The sequence below is a fragment of the Heteronotia binoei genome, chromosome 11 (genome assembly GCF_032191835.1).
Source record: "Heteronotia binoei isolate CCM8104 ecotype False Entrance Well chromosome 11, APGP_CSIRO_Hbin_v1, whole genome shotgun sequence".
NCBI lineage: Eukaryota > Metazoa > Chordata > Lepidosauria > Squamata > Gekkonidae > Heteronotia > Heteronotia binoei.
The window spans coordinates 54,986,296-55,010,010 of record NC_083233.1 but is presented as its reverse complement, the minus strand read 5'-3'; the positions used below and the strand labels follow the sequence as shown (position 1 = coordinate 55,010,010).

The window sequence follows — 23,715 nt, the reverse complement described above, 5'->3', positions numbered from 1 at the left end:
GAAATGCTGAGAACTGCAAATGAGACCTTCTACATCAAAGCAGATTGTCAACCAGTGAGCTGTGCTCTCTCTCCCCAAATAGGTTTAACTCATAATAATAAAAAGAGCTGGGGGGGGGGGGGTGAATGAAATTCAATGAACTTTAACAAATTATGTTTAGGAACAAAGAACCAAATGCATAACCTAGTTATGAAAAATATGTAGCTAATCAGTAGTAGTGCTGATCAATTTGTTAATTTTACTATTCTGTCATTGGATCTTAAATTTGTACCATTTTACATTCTAAACCACTGCCTACCAGCTATATGTAGCTCTGCTCACTGTACCTGATTCCTCGTCTGATGAAGTGTGCTTAGAGCACACGAAAGCTTACATTATAAATAAAACTTTGTTGGCCTTACAGGTATAACTTGACTCCTACTTTGTTCTACTGCTTCAGACCAACACAGCTGCCCACTTGGATCTATGGGTCAACCATGTAATCTTGAAGAACAAAAGGCCAATGCTACAGTTTTACATAGTACAAGTAGCATATTGAATAGGAGACAAGAAATAATTCAATAGACCATGTGCCACAAGTCCCCCCAAAGATCAGCCAATTAGCATTGTATTTAAAACATAGTGCTATGAGCTGAAAGTCATCATCCCACTGTGTGGAGGGGCTTGTGGTTCAGTGGTAGAGTACCTGCTAGGCATGCAGAAGGTCCCCAGTTCAATCCCCGGCATCTCCAGTTAAATGATCTGGCAGTGGGTGATGTGGAAGACTTCTGCCTGAGATCCTGGATAGCCACTGCCAGTCTGAATAAAAGGGCGTTTTCGCACAGGGCTTACCCCGGAGCGACGTCCCTCTTCACCGTGCAGCGTCTGCGCGGATTTCGCACCAACTGCTCCGCAGAGCCGCGAAGAGCCGTGGCTTTTGCGTCGCAAATGTAAACTGGTTTTTGGCGGTTTACATTTGCAACGCAAAAGCCGCGGGACTTTGCGGCTCTTCCGGGTTCTGCGGAGCAGTTGGTGCGAAATCCGCGCAGACGCTGCGTGGTGAAGAGGGACGTTGCTCCGGGGTAAGCCCTGTGCGAAAACGCCCAATGACTTTGATGGACCAAGGGCCTTATTTGGCATATGTCAGTTTCATGTGTTCATGTATTATTTCAAAAGTCAACTGAACTCAGTACTGTGGCCTTAAGCAAGACACTGTCTCACGGTCTTCTATCTGTAATAAGAGGGTAATACTACAAACCTATAATATAGAGGTGTTGAAAGACTTAAGGGTGCTGTGTTGTGAGGAGCCAATTAACAGTTCTCGTCATCTACTGTGAATAGGACAAGAACAGAGGTTTGAATTGTCTGAGCAGTATAAATCCCAATATGCAGTCACACTCTTGCTTCTAAATGGAGCAAACACACAAAATGTAAGTCTCACTAAAACTGGGGAAGGGCTGGACCAATACAGTAAGCAACACAGGTAGGATGGCATGAGGTATCAAAATTCAAAAGGTGCCAAGAGCTTCCCATGTAGTACTGTAGGTTAACAGGAGAAGCACCAGATCCCTTCCATCCACCAAAGTACTTCCCAGTTGCAGCTCCTACCTTTTGCTCCATTCACTTTTGAAACAAGGGGAAGGCATTGCAATTGGTTAAACTTCATGGGAAATACAATCCACCAATGCACAATGGTCAGATTCAGAGCAGGACTGTAAAATTAATTTTCATGTAGGGCAGCAATGCAGTTAGCCCTAAGTTGGAAGAAGTTGAGGGAAAAGAGAGACTGGAACTGACCCATTATTAATTTTGGTACTTGACAATAAACCACAAATGATACAAATGTGACAGAACTTCTTAGTGGATTGCACCTTGGGGCAAATCCAGATATGTCACTGTCTACTGCGTTAAATGGCTGTTGAAAAGAAGAGAAGCAGTGAGCTCTGAACTGTTTCAGGTATGTTGCTCTGGATGTGTTTGAGAGACATTGTTGGAGGTTTCTGTTTGATACAGCACAAAGATAATAAAGAACAAGAGATAAACTACTGCTTGTAAATGGGTACAATACTGACTTTGCAGTTTTAAAAAATCAGTTTCTCAGCCACAGCTCAAGTGAGAGCCTTCTATCATCAGGAACCATAGGGAAATGAATGTAACAGCCCTGAGACATGGTCATGAGGATAGGAGAACTATGTCTGACATTGCCAAAAAGAAGCCACTACAATACAGTAAGTTTTCTGAGATTTTCTGGCTAGAACCTTGCCCTGTATAAAACATAAAACAGCTTTTCCCTTCTTGAGATCTGACAAGCATCCCCAAGGGAGTCAGGGTTGTGGCCAGCCTGGAACAGAAATAGATTGCCTTCTTGTTGGCTCTGGGGCAAAAAGTCCCTATGGACAGTTGCATAGCTAGCCTATTTGGTGCCTGGCTTGGATAATTTTTTAACATTCTCCTTCCCCCCCCCCCCCCTATCAAGTCACAGCTGACCATTGGGTTTTCAAGGCAAAATATGTTTGGAGGTGGTATGCCATTGCCTGCCTCCACATCGGCCCTGCTTGACTTCTGAGTTCTGACGAGGTTAGGCTAGAGCTATGCAGGTCAGGGCCCCTCCTCTACATGACAGGTTTTTCCCAGTAATAATTATGAACTAAACAATTAATAATAATGGCCAGAAAATAGATTCAGGCAGGTAGCTGTCCTAGTCTGAAGCAGCAGAACAAAGTTTGGTCTTAAAGGTCACAAAACAGTGATCGCAAGCTACACCAGACTGGAAGTTAAGGAACACATTACTCCCCAAAGAAGGTGCCCCCATTCTCAATTTTTTCCAAAGGACTAAAGCCAAACTAGAGAATCTCTGCAGCAGAAACTGAAGAGGTGGCATTTTCGCAAGTCCAGCAGAACCAGTTCAATGTACAGTGCCCAGCAAACCCAATTCTACTTGAAAAATACCAATAAAGTGTTTTTTGGGGATATTTTCAATTTGGGTAAACCCAAATGCACACCTCTACCTGCAACACCCTCACCAATATTTGTCCTCAGGCATGAGGTCAGTATAAGAAGACATATACTCCAAGAGGAAAAGATTTGTGGCTATAGTGGCCTGATAATTCATAATGTGCAGATTCAGCATGCCTGCAGAATACACTCTATGGCCTACAGAGTCTATGTCCATTTTTATCTACTGGAGCTGAATAAGAACCTTGTCTGTGCTTTGCTTGGACTTCTGTGATAAGAGACAATGGAAGAGTCTTGTATGACTTTATAAGTGTTTTCTATTTTGTGCAAAGTTGACAATAGAAGATGGTTTTCCCCAAATGCTTCCGACTTCCAATGGGTACAGACCGGGAAAGCCAGGTTTGGTCCAGGGCTTGTGAACTAGGCAATCCTGGACCGACCTCTGAACCAAAAACCTACCCTATCCCTGATGTGCCCCCATCATCAGAAGTGACATAAGTGCATCGACTCCACCCCCATCCCTTACTGCCTTCTCTGGTGTCAGGTATGAAATAAGTTCAGATCTGATTCAGACCAGGAGGTGTCATCATCACCTGGCATTAGAAAAAACTAGTGTTGGAACCAAAGGTTGAGCAAAATGTTGGTATGGAGCTAATGTCAAATGTGAAGGATATGGAGGGGAAGTGCCACACAAATCCATCCAGATGGATATATAAGGTAAGAATAAGGAGGTCAAGGACCAAGAGCATGGACCATGGCACACCAAAACCAGGAGGTTACATTGGAACTAACTGAGAAGGTGGATGTGAGGGATCTGTACGAGACTTCTCACTCAATGGCACAGAATGGAGCAGCTGATCAGTTAGTAATTCACCTTCTGACGAATTATCTGGTTCCAAAAGGAGTGGAAATGGAGTACAAAGAATAGGCAAAAGATCCTCTTCTAGGGATGGGCACAAACTGGGAAAATACAAGTTCATTTTGGTTTGTGGTTCATGGGGCCCCACTGATTTTCACAAGCCTCCCCTGTTACTGACCTGGTTTGTTTTGTGAGGTTCATGACCCAGTGAACTCTCCAGTTGGACTTCATTTGTGCAGTGTGCTTTGCAAAAGTAATTTAAAGGGACATTCCCTTTAAATGGCTTTTGCAAGGCACGCTGCACACAAGTGAAGTTCAAGCAGCGAGTTCATTCACTTCCAGGTGAACTTGCCACTTGGACTTCAGTTGCGCAGTTCACCTTGCAAAAGCCATTTAAAAGGAAAGGGAACATCCCTTTAAATGGCTTTTGCAAAGTGTGCCACCACAGCCTCAGCTGAGGCTCTGCTGGGTAGCCTTGTTCCAACCAGACTGCCCAACAGAGCTGGCCTGCAAAGGAGCTGATCCTGAAAGAAGTATGTATACCTTGCCATCTGCCTGGCTCCTAAGGCATTAAAAGACATTTGGCTTCCACACAACAACAATAATGCTGATATGATCTCTGTTCAGGCAAACTATCATGTGGAAAAACTCTTAGGGTATATAGCAGCCTTACTTCATTTCATTTCCTCATTGTCTTTCTATGAATTGTCCCAGAATTGCACAGTTAGCTTTTAAAAATGCTGAGTTAGAACACTGTGCTTGTATACCCATATACCACACATCCTGATAAATATGAAACTGCTGCTGAACAAAAAGTGATGATGGTGATGAAACCGTTGAGATGAAATTGTGAAATGGCCAAATTTCATTTCTGGTAAAGAGAAGCAGCAAAAAAAATTTAAAAGGATTCTATGGTCCAAACTAGACATTATGATCCACAAACAGATATACTAAGAACATTTATAACTCTCTCTTCAGCTAAAAGATTTCTTCCCAGGATATCTAACTTTATAATTAAAATCATAATAATGTTTATTTAATGATTTATGCCCTACTTTTGTCCCTGATGGGGTCCCAAAATAGCTTACAATACCGTTCTCCCCTCCATTATGCCCTTACAATAACAACCCTGTGAGAGTTTTAAAAGATCATTAAAATAACACTTTGTCTCTTATAGTCTGAGTTAGGCACAGCATGTCTATAAAAAGCATACATTAAAATAAGAATTCTTTGATGAGAGAATATCTAATTTATAATGAATCTATATTAGGAAAATGCTAGTTTGAATCACAAACCAGTCAATATAAAAGATTAGGATTTAAACTACTATTTCAGTAAGACTAAGGGGCGAACTATGTATATTTGAAGTAATACCCTAATGCCTTTAAAAATAAGGGGAGTATTTATTGAGAAGATAAAACCAGGAAAGGTGTGCTCAACATTTCTCTTTGCCCACCTTTTGTCCATTTCAGATCTTTTCCTCAATTGCTTTTCCTAGAACAGGATTCCAAATGCACATTTATCCTTGTAACAACTTATGAATCCTACCAGGGGAAAGCCACTGAGGGGAGAGAATTTGGAACAGAGAACCAGTTACTCACTCCTTCCTTGCCCTACTACTTCTGAGTTCACCCCTCCTGAAATGGCTTTGCTTTTTAAGAAATTATTAAACCATCGTTAGACACATTATCAAATAATATCTTCTTCAGTGTACTAAGTTCTACCCTAGGTTATGAGGGGAAAAGTGTCAGAACATCATCATATATTTTGTGAACTCTTGTGCCTCCATTTTGCTGCAGTTAAGCATAATCTGAATCCATGTTTCTGACTCACAGTGCTTTGTTGAAGATTTTTAATGTGAATTTGTTATTACTTCCTCCTTGATCCCATTGAAGTATGCACTAACTGTTTATGTGCTTTGCTTCCTTTCCTAAGTGAGACAATAGGAAGGGAAAGTCCCTTTGATGCAGAACAGAATGAATGAATCATTCAAAAACTAATGACATTTCCAGGCCAACAGTCTGTTTTTGTCTAGTGATCTGATTTCCTTTTTCCTTGAAGTGGCCACATGATCATGTCAAGTGTCTCCGCAAAAAAAGAGGTCAGTTTTGTTTGTTGATAAAAATGGCAGTGAAAATGAGAACTGGCAAATTGTTTTGGTACAAGAAAGTAGAGGGGAACATGTATTCATGTCCACCAACTGCCTTCAGAGGTGTTCAGATATTCTAGTCAGATCTGGAGCATGGAATGACTCATGCAGCATTAATTAACTAGATAACTGCTGGAGTCCTACTGTATTTTCAGTGAGTAAGCATATTAGGACTGTCGATTCAAAAAAAGAAGTGCAAGCTAATGTGGACAAGCCCTTAAACTCAAGATTATTTCCTCTAGCAATGTTCTAGCAACTTTTCCTTTTTACAAATCTTGCTAGAAATAAAAGCACAGAAGTATCCTTTCTCAGACACAGGATCTCATTATCATCTTTATCTTGTTAAAAAATTAACCCTGTCCTATTTCTCCTGCCTGTGTAGTGCTACCATAGTTTATACATTGCTTCTGGAGTATTTCCCATATATTTCCCCCCTAATCCTTGCAGCAATCATTCAAGATAGTGGTGGAAAGTGCTGCCAGCCCTGTGGACTATACAGTCCAATCTAGTCCTGTATAGGCCACTGGGGAACTGGCATAGTACTGTGAGGGCTAAAACAATGTACCTGGGATATACTTCCATGGGTTTAGAGACAACATATACCATACAAAAAGACACATTAGGTCTTCCCTTCCCTTATCAGGATGTCCTGTGATTATTTATTTACTTAATTTGGAAATTCCAGTGCCACCTCTTTATAGCCCTACTTGAGACAATTTACAATTAAATAACACAGCATTTTACAAAAACCATTACAAACAGGCCATTAGACATAAGCAGCATAAAAACTATCTACAAAACACAACAAAAGGATAAAAAGCTACAATAAAGTCTCTAATTAAAAGCCTGGGTAAAAAAGATGTGTGTTTGATGCATGTGTTTTAGCTGACAGGCTGGATAGTATGGGGGGAGACAGTCCTTCAAGTTCCCCGGCCCTAAACCATTTAGGGCATGGATGGGGAACAGTGGCTCTCCAGATTTTTTTGCCAACAACTCCCATCAGCCCCAGCCAGCATGGCCAATGGCTGGGGCTGATGGAAGTTATAGGCAAAAAACATCTGGAGAGCCACTGTTCCCCACCCCTGATTTAGGTCCTTAAAGGTAAGAATCAAAACTTGCATTGTGCCTGGAAACAGATGGATAACCCCTCTTTTAGCACAGGGGTAATAAAAATCATAACTGAAAAACCAGCAATAGCTGATAAAAAGGCACTATGTGCCATGGAGGAGCCCTGAGCCTCCATCTGTAGACTGGAATCCAGTAGTACCTGAAGGCCTAAAACCTTCAAGGGGAGTGCAACCCCGTGCAGAACAGGCTGGCTCCATAGTTCACAACCAGTTTTTTCATTGATCAATAGCACTTCAGTCTTGGAACATTCCTGATTCTCCAATTCAGAGAAAAAGAACTCCTTATGCAGAGCTGAAAATAAAACCACTGAAACTAAAGAAGACATTTAACAAACTGATAGGACTAGGGTTGCCAGTTCCCTTCGAATCCCCAGTGGGGGACTTTGGGGGGGACAGTTTGGGAGGTGCTGGGGACAGCCCAAACATGATGATGTCATGCAGAAGTGACATCATCATGTTGGGGACCAGGGGTCACATAGCGCCATTCTACATGGTAACATTTTATTTTGGAAGTGCCATTGTTGCTGGGACTGCCAACATAACTCAGCAGCAGCGGGATTTCCACAGCAACCTGCCACCAAGCGTCTTTTCCGTACATTTTAAAACTGCTAACTGACATACTGATATACCATTATTAGCAGTACCTTGCTGTGTCAATTACCAATTTTGGAAAATCCTCAAAAAGTCCCCTCAGTGGCAGAAGGAATAGATGCTGCCAGGACTGGGGAAGAGAAAAGGGCTGTTATGCAGCCTGGACTAGAAAATTCAGACTTTCCCACCCACATGGCAGCCATCTAGGTTCACTTAACTTTTCACAAAATTTAGCAGCAAATCATGTTTAGAAAAGATCAGACAAAAGCCTAGGAAAACCTGGGGAAATGTGTGTGTGTGTGCGGGGGGAGTGGGAATATCTGCTTTCCAACAGCATTGAACCAAGAGCAAATAACCCATGTACGAAAGATCTCAGTGATGCTCACCTGGTGAGATGTCTTAGCACCAAATGCTGTTTCTGTGTTTTCTTCTCCAGTTTTCTTTGTAGTTTCTGAAATGCAAATATCATACATATAAGTTGCAAGTTGCCATACTGGTACAAAGCATAATGTAATAACTTTTATTAGGACCAACCAAAATGACATAAAACAATGTGACATAGATTTAGGTGAGTAGCCATGTTGGTCTGAAGCAACAGAAGTTTGAATCCAGTGGCATCTTTAAGACCCACAAAATTTAATTCTGGGTATAAGCTTTCTTGGGCATGCACATTTCTTCAGATACATTGTAAGACTTGAGGAAGTCTGTTTCAATGTATCTGAAGAAGTGTGCTTGCAGATGAAAGCTTATATCCAGAATTAAACTTTGTTGGTCTTAAAGGTGCCACTGGAATCAAACTTGGTTTAATAAAACAATGTAGAAATCTTTTGAGTCCTCCAGAATTTTTCATGAGGATGGGCGCGGGAGGATGTTGCAGGACACAAACTAAAGTCCTATAAGCATCCTGAGTGAAAGGCTGAGCAAGTATTTTCCATACTGAAGAAATTAGACACTTGCCCTTTAAAAAAAAAAATTAAAATTGGATATTAGTACATTGTTGCAACAGGGGTTCAATTTTTTTTAAAATGACTGTTACCTGCTCTCTCTGGATCCAAAGACAAAACAGCCTTGCAGCCTGAATCTGCATCCTCTTCAAGTATTCTCTTGTTACGCAATTTCTTGCTAATGGACTGGAGGTCTTTCTGTAAAACAAATTTATAGCACAATGGGAGTTTTTTTTTAAATTAACTTAAGTGTAGGTAGGACAGAACCTGACTATCTGTGTCCTGCATAGTGGTGTAATTAGGTTTGTGAAAAGTTATAATCTGTGTTTTTGGTTGATCAATCTGATTAAATGCACTCAAGTTTGCAGTCCTGCTTTTTACATAAATGTAAGAGACCCAAATCTGTCATGAAATGAGGAAAAAGAGCATAAACACAGGTACATCTACAGTGCAAATTTATAACTATTTTAGATCAATTTAGCAGTCACATCTTCCCCCCAAGAATTCTCTGTATTATAGTTTGGTGGGCCAGCTAAGAATTCCTTATCACCATCACCAATGTACAGTTCCATGAGTTCCACACAGAAAAAGAATGAAAGCCTGTGGTTTAGACATTTACTCAGTCATGCAGCTGGGAACCTTCCTGTCCACTCTGGTCATGTTTGGAGGCTTTGCTTTGGGTGCCTCCCTATCTAACGGGGCCTATCTAAGAAATGGCTTGACATAAGAACATAAGAGAAGCCATGTTAGATCAGGCCAATGGCCCATCCAGTCCAACACTCTGTGTCATATTGTGGCCAAAAAAACCAGGTGCCATCAGGAGGTCCATCAGTGGGGCCAGGACACTAGAAACCCTCCCATTGTGCCCCCCAAGCACCAAGAATACAGAGCATCACTGCCCCAGACAGAGAGTTCCAACAATACGCTGTGGCTAACAGCCACTGATGGACCTCTGCTCCATATGTTTATCCAATCCCATCTTGAAGATGTCTGTGCTTGCAGCTGCCACCACCTCCTGTGGCAGTGTTGAACACCCTTTGGGTGAAGTAGTATTTCCTTCTATCAAGACCAAGAAGAAATGTCATGGTGCTGAAACGCTGGAACTCCCTCCCCAGGAAGATTTATCTGTCTCCCTCTGTCATTGTCTTCCACCAGCAGGTGAAGACCTTTTTGTTTTGTTCGGTGTACCCCTAAGTAAACTCTTACAGGTCCTCTTCCATGGTTGCGTTGTGTGTGTGTAGATGTTTTTATTGTATTGTTAAATATTTTACATTTTAAATGTGGCTTTAATGTTTTAATGCCTTGAGGTTCACCATCTTGGGGACCTATTTGGGTGGAAAGGCAATATAGAAATTCTTTAAACAAACAAATAAATGTTAAAAGCATTTATTTAGATGCACTCAGAATTTCTTCAGCATGACAGCAGTTCATCAATGAACAAAGCTGCCTCTAAGACCATCTTACCTTAAAGAGTGAACAGATACTCCCCATTGATATTTTAATATATAATGGCCTATCTTTGAGCAGTTACTTTTAAATGTATAATAGTATGTAACTCTGCCTTCCCAGCTTGCATTGTAGGTTCTGGAAAATGAATCTAATCTGTTCTTGTACCTTAGTGCTGTTCTCCTCTTCTTCCTCCTCACAGTCTAGTCCTTCATGGGAGATCTCAGTAGGACCACTCTCTTCAACCAGGCTGCTCTCCAGCATCCCCATCCTTTTGCTCTCAGTTGTTACTCTCAATTTCAGAACATGAAACGCAGTGGAAACCGATCCCACTTTTAGGTTCACTGGGTTGCCATCAAAAAGCAGGCAATCTGGTCTGCTACCTTCCTTAAAGCCAGGAGGCTGGTAATCATCAGGTGTGACTGCAAAGGAAAGATACATGCAATCCTAAATTACACAAGCTTTTAAATCTGCAATAAGGGATAAATGCAGTTCTGACAGCAAGAACCTGGGTTGGACAGAGGAAGAGAGAACACAAAAAAGCAATAGTGCTTAGTCCACTGGGCACTATGGCTGCATACCTTTATAAATGCGTCTTGAGCACAGTGCAAAGCATCAAAGGCCTCAAACAGTGAGACACAAGTGAAAAGAGGGAGTTGTTGCCCCACACTCTGCTGTGGCTTCAGGACTATCACTGCAGCTGGTCAGAAAGTGGTATTGTTTCTTCCAGCTCTACAGGAGGTGACACAAAGGTCTGATATGTCTTTGCACAGCCCTCTGAAGTTACGGTGACCAGAGTGCTCAATCTGAGCATTTCATCACAGGATCTCACACTGCCCCTCCACCCCTTGTTTTCAGATTCCATGCCAGCTTTCTCCCAGGCTGCCAGTTCTAACACACAATTAGACAGTAACCAGTTCCCATTCTTCAGTGCTATCTACTGACCTCTAAAGCCCACCTGCAGGGAGGGTGGGATATAAATTCAATAAAATAATTAAAATAAATAAAGGAGGGTGGCAGTCTCTCCACATACCATCACTGTAGTAGAAGAGTTTCATAGCCAAAGTAATATCATTAGGAAGGGGTCCAAGATTCTGCATTAAAACATACAATTTGCGGATCAGCAGGATGCTGGCTTCCTTAATTTCCTCACTGTTTACTCTTTTCATAGAGCTCACTTGAGTGCTACAACCAAAAGAAGACAAAAATCAAAGCCTTTCCCAAGCCACTGTAAAAAATTGACAAAAAGAGGTCAATAACTGCTAAGAAGCACACTCTAACCCCAAAAGCTAGTGTGCTTGAACATACATGCACAGCATTAGGTGCAAAGATTGTTCTGCTGGAGCTGAGCAGCACTGTTAGGGGTGGTCTTAGCCAGTGGACAACAGGGAAAGCTGCCCCACACCCATGCTTGGAGGGGGGCTCTTACTGCCCATGGCCTGTCCCCCAAAAGAGAGGGGAAAAGAATACAGCAGGCTCCTGTTATCACTTGAGCCTGCCCCACTTGAGGCTTGGGCAGCTGGCAGCTCCCACCTACCTTATACAAGGAGAGAGCCACCCCTTGTTTGGCTCCAGTAAGGGGGGATGGTGGGAGGAGAAAATGATCCAGGGGCTCCATTCTGGACTTCTGCCAACAGCATTGTGACTTATAGCTGAATGATGGCAATATGAACTTACTCAAAGTATTGCACCAGATAAAGAGTAGCATGCAACAATGCTACTACTAAACTGGTAACAGATGCTATTGTAAGATGTGAAGTATCTATTCCAATTGCTACAGCCAACTAAATTCCTGCAGATAACCAACTCCTCATACAAGCTGCATACCTCATAAACAATCAGACTACAAGATTGCAACTTCAATTCCTTAAACTAAAAAATTGCTACTAATTGTCCAGTTCACAGTATAGAAAACATGATTGAATGTGGGTTTGCAGCTTGTTTTATTAGTCATACTACTAGGCCAATCACATGAACAGTTGCTTGCAAGACTGACCAACCAATGGAATATGGGGACAAAAGTGAGATATACTAAGGCTGAGAGGGAATATAGTATGAGAGATGTACTAGAAATACATCTCACTTACACATCTGCCACCAGAAGGTGTTCTGACAACCGCTGAGCTTCTTATAGAGAATTTTAGACATCTGAATTGATATACTGTAGCACACTGTTGTAACAAGAATGCAACCCATAAATAAGATTACCATTCATAGGCTGAGAGCAGACAGGCATTCTGGGGCGGGAGGCAGCCGAAAGTGGGACAGCTCAAAAAGAACCGTCCCAGAGCCTCCCCACGGTACCAGGGAGGCGGCCCCATCCTGTCCATGCAGCAGCCAGACGCCTCCGCACAGGGAGGCGCCTCAGAAGCTGCTGCTTGGTATTTTTTAAAGGGGCAGAGCGGTCCTGCGGGCTGCATGGGGGGGAAAGCTGGAAATGGCTCAGGGCGGCTTGGTGATTCCACACTGCCAAGTCACCTCGTGTGCGCCCTTTCCCTTCTGCCCAACATGAAGGTAACTGGCGGCCGGCCCAAAAATTTGCGACCACTTTCAAAGTGGTAGCTTTTGGGGCCGGGTGGATCGACCTGGAGGATGGGGTGAGTGCGGAATGGGGACGGGAGGCAGATGTTGCCATCTGCAGGGATTTTTTGGGCTGACTTCAGAGGCATCTCTGATTCGGCCCAAAGTGCTGGTCTGTTATCAGCCATAGTATCACTCTCTGGTACTAGAGCAAGCATTTGTATTTGGTCGAGCAACTACCTATTCTACAGGAGTGAAACATCAATCTCTCAGGCATTACAGAAGCAAAAATAGCAAGAGCAGCAGAAATAGTACCACTCTCCATGCCCCAGTATCAAATATAGAACATCAACTAACACATAAAGAATACTAGGAATAAGGCCCATTGTGGAGAAAAAATACAGCAGGCTCTAGAAAGAGGCTCTGGGTGAATACCCTCCCTTGCTGTCTTCCCACCCATCCAAGTGAAGACATTCACTCCCCCCCCTCCACCTCAAGGGGAACTGATCTCTGCCATTTGGAGAGCAGTTGTACTTCTGAGTGATCTCCAGCCCTCACCTGGAGATTGGCAAGTGATTCCCCAGGAGAAAATTGCATTGTACCTGACTGAGGTCTCACCTATCCTCAAACCCCACCCTCTCCAAGCCCCACCCCTTAAATTTCCAGAGATTTCCTAACCTGGAGTTGGCAACCCTATCTCCTTCCCTTTATCTGCCCCTCTGATTTCAGCTCCCCTCTCCCTGGAGCCTCTACATAGAAATGGACAATTTCTCTCCACAGTGGGGGAAGGAGAACTAAAGCAGCTTACATCATTCTCTTCTCCCCCCTTTGATCTGAACAACAACCCTGTGAGCCAGGTTAGGCTGGAAGTCTGTGATGTCTGAAATTACCCAGACAGCTTCCACAGCAAGAACCTGTGTCTGGCAGACCCCACTCTGAAGCCCTAAGTCCTAGGCCCTCTTCAAACTCCACCACAGAATCTCCAGTAATTTCCCACCAATCTTCAACCATAAACGTCTTATTATAATGAACCAAGCTATTGAGGGGCGTGAGCTATCAAGGACTGTAAGATATTTTGCATATTAAAATATGATACAAAATATAAATAAAGGCTATGCAAACAGCAGGAAGTTTGCTTCATTCACATACGCAAACATCTCTCTCCATTTCTCCAGAAACAGTGATAATGTACCTAGCAAAATCCATCTGGACTCCAGTCTTCAAGTATTTGAATTTGAACTGGTAGAGTTCTGTCACATGCTAGATAACCAAAAGGAAAAAGAGACTAGTTGTAACAAGCTATCATAACAAATACACTTGTGACCATCAAGGGTTTTCTTATCATACAAGAATACCCACTCTGCTTCAGTCTCTTGAGATTAATTCAAGTGAGCTTTTAACATTTCCCTTTTCCTTCAGTCAATTTATGTTTCCACAGTCACTCTTAACATGCTACATGAAGGGCAGTTCCAAGCTTTATAGAACAAACAAGTTTATTGCATGTACAACAGTGTTTCATAGGTAATAATACCATGTTGTGCCCATTTAATTGCTGACATGTCCTTCCAGCCTTGCTCTTACAATTTAATCACGATTTTATTTTACTCTTAATAATAAAGAAGGTGGTTTGTGTTAATTACAAAAGCAGAAAAAAGAGACCACAATACTTAGGGAGAAATCCCATACTTAGGGATTTTTTTTGTCCATACATACCGTTGCCCTTAGTATCCATCATGAATTAGGGCTGCTCCACTGAAACATTTCCTGCCAAGCAGTAATTTCTTATACAAGCTGGGGACCTCCGGGGAAACACAGGAAGGAGGAGGGTGGTATCTCCCAAAAGTGTGGTGGGACTCTCCCAAAGTATGGTGGTCTCTTTTTAGGGAGAAATCCCTAGATATGTACCTATACCGCTTAACAAATAATGAATATAGGAGAACGTTTACTCTTACGAGTTCTTCCTTCAGCGGTGGTGAAGGGGAGATACAAAAAGGTGCCATTCCAAGAACGATTATGTCCCTGCTGCAATGATGGTATCGAATCTCTAGTCCATGTCATATTTGAGGCTTATAATGATCACTGAGAAGTACTTCCATTTCCCACACCCATACCTTTTACCAAGTAGCCAAAAATTGCAACTCCTAAGAATCTTCTTAGCGATAAGAACCCTGAGGTTACATACAAATTAGCAAAATTTGGCTGGCTTGCCACAAACATAAGGAAAACTCTAATAATTCAGTCAGGAAATGGCTAAACACCTTTGCCAATCTGTTTGCTATAACTGCCATGTTCAATTATATTTGTAGTTTTACAACAGTATTTTATGCCTTTTATGTATGATTTTATGGTCAATCAGTTTTAATTTTGTATGATTTTATTGTTTTAAATGCTGGCTTAGGCTGTGAATAAACTATTTATTTATGTTGAAAAGTATAACTCTGTAAATTAACTAAAGGGGGGGGGAAGTATGATGAGTTCTCAGCCTGCTTTAGAGCATACAGATCACTGATAGCAGTTAAGAGTCTATCAAAACCAGAGAGAAATTGGGGATTGGCCTGGTGAAGCCTAGTAGCTTTAAACATCAATGTTTAAAATTAAACAAGCAATGGTATATATACTACCTACTCTCCCAACTGAATTCTTTCATTGAGAGGATATGAGGGGAAAGGTATATCTCTGAAACAATGCAACAATATTAAACTGCTGATTTTTGAAAAAAGAAAAAGCCCTGTTGACACAGGGCAGGGGGTGAATAAGCACTATTGGGAAACCCAGGCACCACAATTATGACAAAACTCGCCAGGTAGAAGCCCCACTGTGCACCAGTGTACTAGAAGTTGCAGCAGTAGCAGATTAAATTACACACGCCTGTCCATGTGTAGAAAATACTTTTATTTACTTAACAACAGTCGGGAATGACCCTCACTCACATTTTGGATTGGCTCTTGCCTGGGCTTTTTTTTTTAAAGAAAAAGCCCAACAGGAACTCATTTGCATATTAGGCCATACCCCCTGACATCACCATTGTTTCACACAGGGCTTTTTTGTAGAGAAAGTCCAACATAAATCATTTGCATATTAGGCCACACCCCCTGATGCCAAGCCAGCCAGAACAGTGTTCCTGTGCATTCCTGCTCAAAAAAAGCCCTGGCTCTTACTTTAAACTGGCCTGTCTTTGTAACATCCCCCACATTTCTGGCTTATGGACTGTCATATTCTAACCTAAGTGGGGGTGATAAATGGAGGGCTGATGGCCTTAACCCCGTCTGCTTTTGGCAGATGCATTACTTGTATAGATAAATATAAAGAGTAGCAAGAGGCATCGCTTTAATGGTGATTGAAGCCTTTAGAGAAAATTTCTGGAAATGGCTCCCTGCTGTTCCCCCCATTTAGTAAGCATGTGTCATGTTTGCACATGTTGATGGGAGCTTATATTTTGGTTCACTTAAGCATCATTTCTATGATAGCTCTGATTTCCTGTTTCATCAGACTCTTACCTCGGGTTCTTGGGGATTTGTATAGACCTGTTTTAAGAAAGCAGACTGAATCAATGTTGCCATTTCCTTGCATTGTTACAGGAAAATAAAGCTAGGTACACTTTTGTTTGGTCCCTGACAAACTGTATAATTTTTTTCATCCTCCTTCCTACACCTATAACTGTTGTGCAAACTGAATAAATTGTGAAAACTCTGAGAACTATCAATAATATCTATCTTTGCCTCAACCGAGTAGTTTTCCATTAGCTCAGTTTCTTTTCAAAGAATTCAACATGTTGTACCACCCACAATGATACCTGTGGTCAGTTTCCAAACCACCCACCAGATAGCACTTCCCAAAAATTTTCAGTTCTAACAGTAGATCTTAACCCATTTGGAAATTTCAGTTGCAATATCTAGGGTATCAAGCCTACCACAAAGCCAAGCTAGAAACATGAGTACTATGAAACTGGTTTCAGGATTTTGTTAAATGGAAGAGTTATAACGTTTTAAAAAAAATTATCATGCAAACTGGAGAAACTGCCTTTTTAGTTACAAAACTCACTAGTTATTAGGATAATTAAACCTTACATTGCATTCCAACATCACTTTTAACAGACATTAAATGTGATGTACATGAATTCGCTGTTGCTGGGCATCTCCTCAGTGGCCAAAGGATTCCCAGCTCTTTTAAATAACATACCTTTCAGCACTATTGTCTGTACTGAGAGCCAGTCTGGTGTAGTGGTTAAGTGCATGGACTCTTATCTGGGAGAACTGGGTTCCCACTCCTCCACTTGCAGCTGCTGGAATGGCCTTGGGTTAACCATAGCTCTCGCAGAGCTTGTCCTTGAAAGGGCAGCTTCTGAGAGAGCCTCTCAGCCCCACCCACCTCACAGGGTGTTTGTTGTGGGAGAGGAAGATTAAGGAGATTGTGAGCTGCTCTGAGACTCGTGAGTGGAGGGCAGAGTATAAATCCAATGTCATCATATTCTATCTGACAATACAGGGATGAAAAAATCTTGCATGCCATGCAATGTTCCCTCTAAGCTGCAAAATCTTTTGAACAAAAATTCTACTTTGTGAGCTTCTGGCATTAAAGTTGCGAGCTACTGCATAAATTATTGTGCTCTGGGGTTATCCTTTCTGAGCTAAGACAAAAATGTGTGAGCAGAAGGCTAAAAATCTATGAGCTAGCTCACGCCAACTCAGCTTAGAGGGAATACTGGTGCCATGGCATCTAGAAATCTCATTATGGTGCCTAATATTTTCAGCAATGATTTCATTTTAATGTCTCTCAGCAATCCTCTAAAGTACGAGTTTATTTATAATCTCACATCAGAATATTTTGTTTTATGAAATAAAACCGCACATGAAACAAGTTATTGTCACTGTTTGTTTAGATTTTAATGTTAAACCATTAACCGGTGGTAGATTAATTCAATCTTTTTTTTGGTCTCTGCACATCACACTGAGGGGATCCTGTGAGACCATCTTCTGAAGCTTTCAGAGCTAAATGTGTTCTGTTCATGAACCAACTGCCCATACATGGAGCATGCAGAGTTACATTCCTACTCAATTCTTCATTGCAGTGGCTTTCCATGCTTCTGGCTCCAATTTTCAATTAAATGGAGCTTTTAAAAGTAATTACTAAATTTTGAACAATTGGAAAGAAGTTAGGTTAGGGTTACAGGTTATATTTTTGTTATGTTAATGACAGACAGGGCTACACCATGTTTATCTATACACTGCAGCATTTTTGTCATAGTTTTAATAAAATTAGAAAAAAATGGTGGAAAGCTTAAGATTTATTTCTGCAAAAAAGAAAAATATGGTCGTTATAGCACAAAACCCTGAAGGCTGAAAAATGCATCTGGCTTCTAAATTTTTGGGCTGGCTCCTAAAGCCAAAGAAATTTATCAATGCCGTGTTTCATTTGTTTCTTTATTCCAAAAAGCCCTAGGTCACCTACTGTATTCAGCATTGCACCTCATCAAGCCAAAACAAATGCTTAGGTGACCACAACACAGATTGAGCTGTGCCAACTGCTAAAGGTTAAAAATTTGTTTTGAGGTAATTCCTTGCAAGTGAGTGATAGGTATCCCAATCTCAAATCTGAGATGACAGTGCAGTGTTAGTGTGGTGCCAACATAGCTATTACATCCTATTCTCTCTCAGCCTAGAACATAACAAAAACACTCACTTCCAAGGAGCAAAGAGCATAGTAATTGCAAAGAAGTCCAGAGCAACAATGGTTATACCCACCGTCCATGGAGTGGCATACTGACAACAACCCCGTGTCAGTCACACATGGAAGCAGCCAACCTACACACTTGGATGTCAGCATGCTCCCTTGATGTTATGCATGGATAGGGTTTGATTTATCTCCTGCAAGAACATTCCTTTTCAAAAGGCAGACACAAAGGGAAGGAACTGTGGCTATTCCATCTTGATGCCTCCATAGCTCACTTGGCAGAGATAGCCCCAATAGAAAGCCTAGGGGCTCTCCCTAACAAGGGTTCAGGTTTGAAGGTGGGGCTTGAAGAGGGGTCTCCTTTTCACAAGGCAAAGGGGATCTCCACACCATCAGCCCAAATAAATCCATGTAGATTTGAGCAAAGGCAGGGCTTTTAAAAAGCATTCATGGAAATGTCTATCACATGTGAAAGTAAAACTTGTGTAGGCAACCCAGATACTGACATTAAGTGCAATGCTCAGATCTCAAAAAGACAGGCAAGGTAGACGGAAGTGTCCCAGGTTGACGTCAACATTACTCAAACATAAAGTGTACGATAGTTTCACATTCTACTTACTGCCAAGACAGCCACACGGAGCTGAAAGAAAAAAGAAAGTCAAAAATCTGCACTTCATTTAAAATGTAAAAAGCAATGATTTTATAGTTAGAGCCAATGAAGAATTTGGTGTATACCCATCACCTTATTCAAACCACTACAAACTCCTACAACTTGTTTGTTTGTTTGCCATCAAGTCGCAGTCAACTTGTGGTAATCCTGTAGGGTTTTCAAGGCAAGACATTCAGAGGTGGTTTTCCATTGCCTGCCTCTATACAGAGAGGTATTATTTGGGGTCTCCCAGCCTAACACTGACCAGAGCTGACTCTGGTTAGCCTCCCAGAGCTGATGAGATCAGGCTAAGCTGGGCTATCTAGGACAGAGACCCAAAACTCTAGAAAAAGAAAATCTGGCTTCTTTTTATTAAGCACAATGTGACCTCAGCCACTGATAACTGCTTAGGGCTAAACATATATTGGCAATCCATGTTTCAGATAACACAATTGTTAGAATGTTGAAGACAGACTTCACAGACCCATCTTCAGATAATTGTTCAACCATGAGGCTCCTTGGACCAGTCACTATGTTTCATAAGAGGGCTGAACACTATGCTGAACTACCTGAAGGAAAGGTGGGATAAAAATCTCAGATAGAGTCCCCAAATATATTTTAGTCTAAAAAAGCAGTGCGGGACATAAAGCCTGACAAATAGTGGTGGGGAACAGGAAAATTAACTTTCTCCTCTATAGCTAGAAGAGCCCTAAAAGACCTAAAAACGTAAGAAGAGCCTTGCTGTATCAGACCAATGGTCCATCTAGTTCAGCACCCTGTCTCAAACTGTGGCCAACAACAGGGTATAGAGGCTGAGGTCTTCCTCAGGCTCTGATGTTGCTTCCTGGCTCTGGGATTCAGAGGCTTAGTGCCTCTGATTGTGGAGGTTCCTCTTAGTCACCATGAATCCTTCTGGTATTGACTCCCTGACTAAACCTGATTCTCCCCAGTTGCCTTGAGCTCTGGTAGGCAAAAAGGTAAGTGTGCATTTTTCTTTGGACTGAAATAATGGATCCCAATTTTTACTGAGCAAATGGGCAGACAAAGCATAGTGTTTTTGTTTTTTTCAAAAAAACTTTTCAAAAAATCCCAATTTTTATTGCCTTCTATGGCTGATTTCTGAGCCTAAGTTGTACACTGGATGAGACAATCAGATCTCTAGTATCATGTATAGTTTGGCCATTAATTTCAAGTCTCTGTTATTCCTTCCCTTCCTCAAGGCAACATCTGAACTGGCATGATTTTTGTATGCAATTCAGACCTATGTGCAAGAGGCACCACTGACATCTTGTGGCTAATTGGGGTACCTACATGCACTCAAACAATAATTTCAGTTTATATTTTAGTTCAGGGGTGTAGAACTCATTTATTATGAGGCCCAGATATGACATAAATGAGACCTTGAGGGGCCAGGTCATGTCGGGTCGGCCCATGTGTGTACCTATTTAAGATTAAGTAGCAGAGATATAAATTTTATAAAGAACACAGACAAACACAAATATATATATTTTAAAAAACTTAAAACATTAGCACTCATTGGTCTTAAGGATGCTTTCTTTGTATTTCTCCCATAGGATCCAGGGAACTGGACAAAGGAAACTCTGGCTCTTTTCTTCCTTCCCCGGGGGACTGGGGGAGGAGCCTCAGCCAATGGAGAAAACAGAGGTAGCTCTTGAGCAATTGAGCAAGCCTTGCAAAGCAAGCTGTTATGCAGAAGGTAGCAAGAGAGAGGGAGAAGGAAGCAGATGACAGCCAGTTCCTCGGGGGCCTGATAGGAGCCCTCCAGGGGCCTAATTCAGTCCCCGAACTGCATGTTTGACACCCCTGCTTTAGTTGCATCCACCTTTATTAAAGTCCTATATACAGTCCCTTTCTATACCATGTTATGCAACTGTTAAAAGATTCCAGAAGAAAGCAGGCAACACAAGTCTGTGTCCTCTATACCCCAAATGCTCTTCAGTTGTTTACAGCAAAACAGTTGGCAAAAGAAATTTCAAATTATGGATGGAACAACACTTTACTATACTTTCATTAACTACACAAACACTTTAAAATGTTTTTGTTCTTTTACTGACTGGGTAGGAGAGAGAAGAGAGCTTTAATGGGGGGGGGGGGTCTCTGAACTTCTCTGTGTTAAAAAGGAATCTTTTCCATCTTTTCCATAGATAAAGATATAGATATACACATACACACACACACAAGCTCTGCTTCAGTTACTGCCCTTCAAATCTAAATCTGGGAAAGAACATACACACACATATGTATAGCCTTTCCCTTTTAATCCCCATCTTTTGGCCTTCCTTTTGTTGTCTTCCTTTATACTGTCAACTCCTTGGGACATGGATCCTGTACTCTATAAAGCGCCAAGCACATTGGTGACTGAGGACATTAATCAAGACAAGTAGTACAAGACAGATAATTCACAAGAAATCTGCAGAAAACTCAGCAGAAAAGGATCCTCACCACCACAATACCAACAAACAGCTTGTGAGAAAACTGCACAATATTTAAAACACACTTTAAAAATTAAGTAATAACTTACATAGCTTTTTTCCAGTGCATCAAAGCATCCTTGAATCCTGATAAGACAGAAATGCATAGATGTGTATAAAAGCGGAATAGTCTGACCTTTTACAAGGCATCTAAAGCTGTCAGCTAACAAAATGAAGGGTCTCTGGAATAACAAATCAGTAATTAATAACATAATTTCTCTCTTTATTTGAAGTTTGTACAAAGCCAGGGACCAGCTAAAAGGTCCAAATTCTCTGCATTTTCTTGATCCTTACCATTTGACTATCTGCAGTGAACCTAGGCAGCTTTTATCTTCCCGAAGGATTTTTAGGCACATGTCTGAAAAACACACAAACACAGAGTTAACATTTTCATTGTTGCAATTTAGCCTTATAAAGTAACCATGAAGAGACCACCTAAATGTTTCATAGTGCTAAGGAATGTGGTTTAACACCCCTCCCCAGTTTTCTCAATTGGAATTCCCTTTCTTCCTGAATGCTTTGATCCAGGTAGGTACAGAAGATAGGTTTACATAATTGTGCTTGGGTTTTTTGTCCATGCTGGGGCAAAAGTAGCCTGGAGCAATTCTGGCCACAGATGTGACATGCAAGAGAAGGATTACCTTTCCCCTCTTCAGCACCATAGCCTTCATTCAGAACAAGGGCCCCATAACTCTTTGGAGTGAATGAACAAAGCAGGAGTCAAGTTTCACCTTTAAGACCAACCAATTTTATCTAGAACGTAAGCTTTTGTGAGCTCTTAAGCACACTTCATCAGATGAGGAATCCGGCACAGTGACATAACTGAAGTTCCAATCACAGAATTCTAGCATCGTTCACGAGCAAAGAGAAGAATTAAAGACAACAAATGTTATTACCATCTAAATAGCGAGTTCCATAAGAGCTTTCTGGGAACAGCCCTCTGAGGTATGTTATACAGGAGATTGAAATCGCCAAGAGCCTTTTCACCAGAAGCATAGACTGTTGCTCAGTAGCAACTCTATTTGGAAACAGAACCGTTTCCTGAAAAGACAAAGATGTTTCTGCTATTGGTTTTAGAAGACAATGAATAAATTATAGGTCAATTTTTTCCCTTTCAAATGTTTCTTATGGTCCCATGTTTTGTACCTTGGATGTTTTTTGCTTTTGTTCACTGTGCAAGAGCTGAGCAGTTGCCATATTATTTTAGTCAGCTGTTTTCCATGTGCAGCCAGGGACCTGCAGTAAAAGAAGCATTAGCTACTTAGGAAATACAAAAAGAAAAAGAAATTAAATATACACTACCTGTGCCAGGTCTGTAAACAGTAACTAACCTGATCGTCAATAGTAATAATTGGTTCTTAGCAACCAGTTATTTAGGATATTCAACTGCTGGCCCCTCCTCCTTTTCTAAGCAAGCCAGTTTTTATTTTATAGGCTGGCAACCGGGGTGGGGGGGCATATTTCCAAGGCTGATGCATTATATTCTAACTTAACTAACAAATTGTGATTGTTGTAAGTTGTCCCATGTCCACATGTTGCTGTTTAAAATAATAGCATTAATATAACAGTTTAGAGTTTGCAAAAAATTCCAGAGAAAATGGCTTTTATCCCCCAGAAGATTTCTGTTGCTAGGAGGAGGACTTGTGCCAGTTCTCCCTCCTGCTACAAACTTTCAGTTCCTCCTTGCAAGTGATCAAGAGGGGTCCCTGCCACAGAGGAGCAGCTTTTTGGGAAGCATAGATTGGCTTCATACTATGTTCAATCATACCTTCTTCCTTTGCCACTGCATATCACCAGAGACCTATCCAGTCTCTCAAAAGTCTTCTCATGACTTTTAGTTTGCTTACTTGCTTAGCAGCCCAGTATAAACATACATACAAAGTTGCCTTCTACCAAGTCAGACTGCTATGAAGTTCAGTACTATCTATTCTCCTCAGCAGTGGTGTCCCAGGTCTCAGGCTAAGAAAGGTCTTTTCAGTTGCTACCTGAGATCCTATGAAACAGTGAACAGGACACTTGTGGAAACTTTAATTTTTTTTACTGTAGCATATACTCTTCCAGAGCCTACAAATGTTTATGCTACAATAAAAATCTGTTAGAGTGTAAGGTGTATTGTATTAAGCAACTTAATACAATTTAAGTTCACAGTTATGTTTATTTTATAACTTAAACAGGCTGGATAACTGCTGTATAATTCAAAAGCCAACTCTCCCTTCTGCTTCCTATCCTACCAGACTACCAATGCAATCCTATACCTTTCTAAATTCATTGATGTCAATGGGCTAAGAAGGGTGTAACCGTTTTTGGACTGCACTGTACAGTTTGCATAAAGTA

General features: G+C 41.4%; 1 protein-coding gene across 1 annotated transcript in view; it reads right to left on the bottom strand.

Moving 5' to 3' along the window:
* Window positions 1-22,627, bottom strand: part of HORMAD2 (HORMA domain containing 2) — a 37,557-nt gene extending 14,930 nt beyond the window's left edge. Inside the window, exons 1-9 of the mRNA XM_060249150.1 lie at window positions 22,528-22,627; window positions 22,278-22,422; window positions 21,676-21,739; window positions 21,432-21,468; window positions 18,860-18,880; window positions 16,068-16,094; window positions 13,763-13,830; window positions 11,084-11,235; window positions 10,166-10,472 (exon numbers count right to left, since the gene is read on the bottom strand). Of these exons, the coding sequence (XP_060105133.1) occupies window positions 10,166-10,472; window positions 11,084-11,235; window positions 13,763-13,830; window positions 16,068-16,094; window positions 18,860-18,880; window positions 21,432-21,468; window positions 21,676-21,739; window positions 22,278-22,422; window positions 22,528-22,578 (872 nt within the window). The 5' untranslated portion in view covers window positions 22,579-22,627. The remainder of the gene's footprint in view (window positions 1-10,165; window positions 10,473-11,083; window positions 11,236-13,762; window positions 13,831-16,067; window positions 16,095-18,859; window positions 18,881-21,431; window positions 21,469-21,675; window positions 21,740-22,277; window positions 22,423-22,527) is intronic.
* Between the last annotated feature and the right edge of the window lie 1,088 nt (window positions 22,628-23,715).